At 38.0% G+C, this 6,744-nt stretch overlaps 1 protein-coding gene across 3 annotated transcripts in view; it reads right to left on the reverse strand.

The window, feature by feature from the left end:
* The window catches only part of ASMTL (acetylserotonin O-methyltransferase-like), an 86,872-nt gene that overhangs the window by 58,879 nt on the left and 21,249 nt on the right, over positions 1 to 6,744 (reverse strand). For 2 of the 3 annotated variants that reach the window (XM_019524208.1, XM_019524206.1), the window contains exons 4-5: positions 6,011 to 6,075; positions 2,428 to 2,489 (exon numbers count right to left, since the gene is read on the reverse strand). In XM_019524208.1, coding sequence (XP_019379753.1) covers positions 2,428 to 2,489; positions 6,011 to 6,075 — 127 coding nt within the window. Of the gene's footprint in view, positions 1 to 2,427; positions 2,490 to 6,010; positions 6,076 to 6,658; positions 6,707 to 6,744 lie in introns of all 3 variants that reach the window. The other variant, XM_019524207.1, reaches the window with a different exon arrangement.

Consider the following 6,744-nt stretch of genomic DNA (forward strand, 5'->3'; position numbering starts at 1 on the left):
GGGTTCTAGAGCTGGGTGGGGGGGGGGGGGTTGTTTTGTTTTTTTGTCTGAGACAGCCTACAAGTTTTACATATACTGGTATCAAACCAGGTTCTTATTTCTTAGGGCATGTTGATTTCTTTTCCATCCCCTACCACATCAATATCTTCTTTTCATTTGCAGTGCAGAACTCCAGCTAGCATTCTGATAGCAGCAGAAGTTGCTCAGGCAAAATATACAAGAGATCTGCAGCGCAAATCATAGTGAGGAATTTTATCTAAGGCTGTAATGAGTAACGAAAAGTTTAAGAACATTTCCCATAAAGCAACCTTTCTTTGTTTGTAACCATCTGGTTAAAATAAATAGTGTGCATGTATAAGTATATATTTATATAGTGTTGATAACATATGAACAGAATATACATTTATAAAATTTGACTGCTGTTTAAAGATAATTTAATAACTAGGTTTCCAATGACCCACAAACTGAAAAACTACATGCTGTAAAAGGAACTTGTCAGCTGTAGCATTTTGGGAAGTATATTCATTTGAGTACACAATATTTTAATTACATTCTACTGTGACTTATGAATTCATATGTTTAGCAGAATCTAATGTAATGCCCTCAATACTACAGGACTAGTCCTTCTTACACAGACAGTTATTACTAGCATTTTACACTGTTTGTATTAATCTCCTCAAAGTTTTTGGTCTGTTGTTAGACAGGGCTCTTTCCTGCATCTGCACATTATATTCATAAGAGCATGGGCCTACTGACAAACGTTTTTTCCAAAGATTAAAAAGCAAAAACACAACAACCCCAAAGCCACCACATCCATTCTGGGGGAATGAAGCTTCCATAAGTGTTATACAGAATCTATAAAAACAGAGAAAACACAAAAGATTTGGTCAAAATTCAGTGATCTGAGCCTCGTAAAGGGAGTTTCATTAGTGAACAACCTTCTCAGTTTTTAGACTGAGTTGTAACCAAGGTGGGGGAGGAGAGGAAATCAAGCCATGGAATAATACAACACAGAATTTAAAAATAGAATCCCTTATTGGTCAGTTTTTGTTTTTTGTTTTTTTTACTTACTTTACTGTGATGTTAAACACAATATGGTCCAACTCAAGTCTTACAGAATTAATGGTTTAATACACTGCCTTTTATTTAATCTAGCACCCAAGCAGACTTACTTAAAAAAGGACTACTATTAACAAAGGAAAAACATTTCTACTAATCCCTTTCTACCATTTAAGTATTGAAAAAACTAGATAATCTTCATGTTATGTCTACTCTATGGAACCACAATTCTCAAAATAAGCCAAACAAACACAAAATTAACTATGGGCCAGATTCTACCACCTTTCATATGTTCTACAGGATCATACTCCCAAGTCTAATCCAATACCCACAATAGTGAAGAGATATTCTTGTACATTTAGCACCACTGAAGTGACTACTGTGCCTCATACTCCTTGGATAAAGACTGTGCAAGATGTACAAAATGTTAGCAATAAACACCTAGGATTCTGGACTAGCCCAAGGACTGATACAACACCTCGTTCGATGAGCGACAAAAAGATTTTAAATACTTGTAGTAACTCAAGCCAAGTTAAGTGAGCCTAAACCAAATCAAAGTCCAGTAATTAGCTATAAAGTGATGATTTCTCAAACAGGTGACAGAGAGGCAGTCTGTTTCTCTTCAACTTCAAGTAAGTCGGGCACATTAGCAACTGGTGTCAGAGATTTCTCACTCTTGAAGCGCATGAGCCGTTTGCTGCCTTTTTATACCCTTAGTTTAGCATCCTCAAAGCATTCTTTAGTTGTGTAAATCAAGACAGTCCCAAGCAGTAACTGACAGGAAAAACCTGCTCGTTAGTGTTATCAGGAATTTTTAATTTAAATGGAGTTACCTTCTTCGGTAACAAGAGGTTATCCAATTTGAAACGTATCAAGAAGCTGATTAACAGCCAGGAAAAACATTCTAAGTCAGGAGGAGGCATTACATAGTGGAAAATGTCTCTTCCTGCACATAAACATGAGTTAGTCACAAAATAAATATTTACCATACTAATTAATCAAGGATAGACATTTCATATGGTTACACACCAGACAACCAAGAGTCTACTTGAAATCATTCTGAATATAGCAAAATAAGCTGGAAGAGATACTTCATTATTCCTTCTTAGATGGCCTAGCCATGAACTCACATCCTGTTGCATAATGCAGTTAGCATTACTGTTCTGTATGTTAACTTTGAGTAGGCCCAAGCTTAGCATGAGTTTCAGAGTCAAAGTTTGTGTTTTAGTGGGGCTGTTTATTTAATCAACTGACACAAGGGGAGCAGAAACAGACCCTCTACCAAAAGACTCTAACCTCCCATTTAGGCTATGGATGCCTATAAAAATACTTGGACTTTTATAAAGTGCATCTCTACTCTGTAATTACCTTTACTGTTGCAATGAACAATAGCCACTCCTGTAAAGACACTGTGTTCCTTCCCACTCAGCCTATAAAAAGGAAAAAAAAATACAATTCAGGCAATATCTTTATGAAATCTGTCATTTGCAAAAAAGTCTTAATAATACAAAGATGCATTACTTATACCAAAGTCGGTTGCCCAGTGAAATAAGCAAGGCCTGGAAAACAATAAACAGCACTATGATTTCCTATACATAATATACAGGGCTTGGATTTATACCTCCTTTGCCCCTCAAAGTGATAAAAAGGCAAAACCCCCAAAAAACCCCACTATGGAAGGTTTTTGGAACCTTCCAAATCCAACACACAAGCGTATGTCCCCATGAGTAGGAACATGTATTTCCCCAGGGACAAGCAGTGGCACCTGAGCTGCCCCCAGCAGCCTTACCTAGTGTCCTGGAGGCCTCCCATGACTGCAGCAATCTGGGCACCCACAGCCCAGCTGGCAGCCAGATCATAGTTCTGTATGTCCAGGCTCTGGTTTTGGGTGGTGCACGCTGCAGCCACATGCACCATCATGCTTTTTTTCTGGCATGGGTTTTTTTTAAATACCAGGAATTCCCAGTATCCAATTTAGCCACTGCTACAAATATGCAGAATGGCAAACAAGCAATCACAAGTGCTATGTGCATTTCACAGTGCCTCAAAAGGCTTTGAGGTGTCACACATTCCTGCTTGTGGAGATGCACCCAGTGTCCCAAAGGGATAAATGCCTGCTGGCTCTTCAGGGGTTAAATAGCTGGTAACGTCAGTGTTTACAGTGCCAGAAGAGATGCAGCCATCCAACAAAATAGAACCCACCATGTTATAATTTCTGTAACCAGATACCAACACCTAGGTTATACAACCTTTTTTTGTGCCAAGTAGTACATATCCTTCTACATGAGCGAGTATTCCCATATATTTCAAAATCAGCCTAATGACACAGCAGGTTACCACTAAAAAGTCAGTAATCTATTTGTGGGGGACCCCAGAACCTCACATTTCTCCCAATGTACTGCCTCTTGTACCAAGAAACAGACTGAGGTTGCCCTGGAATAACTCCTTACACCAAAAAGCCTCCATTCTACTGCCCTTATACTAGACCCCACAGCTGCAGTAAGGAATCTGACAGCTCTAGCTTGTGAAAGAAATGTTAGGTCCCCCTTTGCATATAGACAGCTAGTGTGAATCATCTGAAACTACTCTTTCCATAAGCAGTCAGTAAAGAGACAGAAGGACTTATTACGTAGAAGAAAGTTATCCAAGGAATCTCTCTGGAATTCAGCTAGTGATTCTGCCAGCCCTGGCTCCTGGAACCACTGAACCTCAAAGCCTGGGATCAAAAAGCCCATGATTCTCTCCTACTAGATAGTAAAGAGCCTCCAGGACAGCCCCTAACATTATACTACTTGCTTATAAAAAAAGTCATCAGAAGCCTCCAGAAATGTCTCATCTTTGAGATGTCTGGTATTCCTCTGCTAGTGATGGCACATCTCCCTCAGCTGCCTTTCGTATGGAGGAGTTGATTTTCCCATTACAGGTAGGCAACACCTCGAGTGCCAACTCAGTAATGTCTCCTGCCTGTATCCAGGAGGAGCAATCATCTTTAAATATACATCCTTAAGTTCCTCGGCTAAACCATTTCCAAAACTATAGATGTACATAAACCGCATAACAATCTACACGGTGATAAGTGATGTAAATGGATATAACCCAACATGTTCTTTCCAACAAGAACACACATGCCATATCTGTACAACAAAATATTTGTGAAACCCCATGGACCCCCAAAACATAACTGGGACAGAAATATCTTCACTCATTGCTAGGGGCAATGTTTTTAAATTAGGCTCGAGTTGGTGGCAGGGCAGTGTGCAAAGCCAAACTTGCTGTTTTATAGCAAAAGGATTTTATTCTCCAGAACAACTGATAGATGTGCAAGTATAAGCTCAATGTTCCCTGAGAAACAACTGCTAATAAACTTAAAATGAGTAGCTGATAAGTATGGCTACACTTCATAGATAAAAAGCAAAAATACATATTAATAATGTAATAGAAAAACAAAATATGGACTACTTTAAGATTATCTGTGACAATTATTAAAAAAAAAAATCAACTAAAATATTACATTGAGTGAGTGGTGTTAAAATAAATGGGATTACTTGAGAAATGAAGTATTACTCCATGCAAGAAAATTTGCAACTGGCCCTTTAAAAGTCCGTATGACTGATTTTGATGGTTAGTTTACACAAACTAAACAAGAATTTGTATTAATAATACTGACAGAACATTAATCCTAGAAAGGATTAACTGGAAAAAAAGTTTCAGGTATACTGACTGGATATCTATGTTTTTTAAAAGACCATTTGGGGTGATAGTAATGTAAATCAGAGGTAATCCAATTCTGAAATTCTCTTTTGTAATACAATTATGGGTTTTTTGTAAAATAGTTATGATTTATGTAACTTTATTATATCAATATTCTGTCTCACTATTGAGAAGTAGCATAGAAGTGTTAAATATTTGTTATGGTATATTTTGTGCAGAATTGCAAGTCCTCCAACATAAAAGGACACCAAGTTTTCATGCAATGCAAAGTAGTTTTCTTCAGATAAAGTACAAATCTAAGTTCTTCTTTAAAGCATCAGAACAGGATAAACAAGCCAACATTAGAGAGATCAAATAAGAACTACTGTATTAGCCTAGCACAGCTTCCAGGACTGTGTAATTAGTGCTTAAAAATGGCAGTGGTGGCCTTAGAGTTGTTGGGGCCCTAGGCAAGTCATTTGGGACCCCTTAGAGGCTTTAGTTTTGATGACCGACCAGCAAGTCAGGCATTAGTTGCAAAATTTTGGGGCCCCCTAAAATGTGGGGCCCTGGGCAGTCACGCAGTTTGCCCTCCTCTAAGGCCACCACTGAAAAATGGCAACAAACTTTAATGAAACAGCTTGTAAATGCAAGAAAGAGAGGCTCCAAAGTGGAGAATATGACATCATTAAAACTTAAGGGATCAAAGTGTTCCACAGAGAGGAATGGAGGCCCAAGATTACTGGAAAGATTCCAAAAATTGAGAAGAATAAGGTATAACAAAGTAAGCAAAAAAACGAGAAAGTTTTGCTCTTGCCTAAAGTACAATAAAAATATAGAACATTTAAAAAAGAGATTTTGCCGATATACAGAAGAATACAAATAAACAAGTTCCTTATTAGCTTTCTCCAAATTCCTCACAAACACCAACTCTGTATGCAAGGGTCCAATAACTAAACATCTGCTTCATTTTAAGAGCTTATAATAGATTAGGAGAACAGTAAAGATAGGAAGAAACTACATTAGTTAACTTTATAGTTGAGATTTCGAAAGGTAAGTTAGGAGAGTCAAAATAATGAGCACTATATACACCATAACTCAAAAAACCTCCTTTAACATATTAATACTTTGTGATAATGCAAGTGGTAAGTTTTACATACCTGCATGTATGAGTTTAGAGAAGCTGCACATCTACAACCGCTTTTCAGAGCATTAATTTGAATAGCCCGACTCGTTTAACAGCCTACTGAAATCTACAAACCTTGACAGCATCCTGTATGCATCTTGTTTATCAGTTGGTTTCTCCAGAATGTGTTCATCAACAGTCTGAAATGGAAAGACAAAAAGTTCTGCCTCTCTGCTGAAACTGATTAAACAGGTTTCATTCCATGGCATTACCCAGCCCCCTAAGCAATGTCAGCCAACTAAAGACCTGTCAACAAACCTTGGAGAAGTAAGCCCCCCTGACCCTCCCCCTTTTTTGAAAATATAAAGTGGATATCAGTCCAAGCTTTCTTTCCTTCCTTTGGCAGTTAGAGCTGTAAGAGTAAGAGGATAATTTACCCTGTACTGATATTATCCTCCCTCCTGAGGCTACCAGTAAAAGAAAAAGTGCCACTTAAAATGGCACTGCTAAACAGCCACCACAGGACACTGAGCATCATCCTCATTTCCCTATGTACACAGTCTTGTAACCAAGTGCCTCTCCCCAAATACAGAGCTCAGTATGAATTATGGAATAAAAGTCTCAATAAAATCCAGGTGGGGACCTACTGTCTGTCACTTGGTATTAGAAAGTATACAAGAGAAATAATATAAGACTGGAGGGGAAGGGATGGGGGCAGAAAAATTGAGTCGAGTCATTCAAGTGCACCACAAATGGGAAAAAAGAACAAAACAGAATTCTTACCACAATAGTGTCTGCTCCTATGACAATATCTGGAGTTCTAAGGTGTTTCTAGAAAGGCAGAGAGAAAATATTTCTAAAAAAAAACA

Source organism: Gavialis gangeticus, unplaced genomic scaffold, assembly GCF_001723915.1.
Source record: "Gavialis gangeticus isolate Ggan-Ray unplaced genomic scaffold, GavGan_comp1, whole genome shotgun sequence".
Classification (NCBI taxonomy): domain Eukaryota; kingdom Metazoa; phylum Chordata; order Crocodylia; family Gavialidae; genus Gavialis; species Gavialis gangeticus.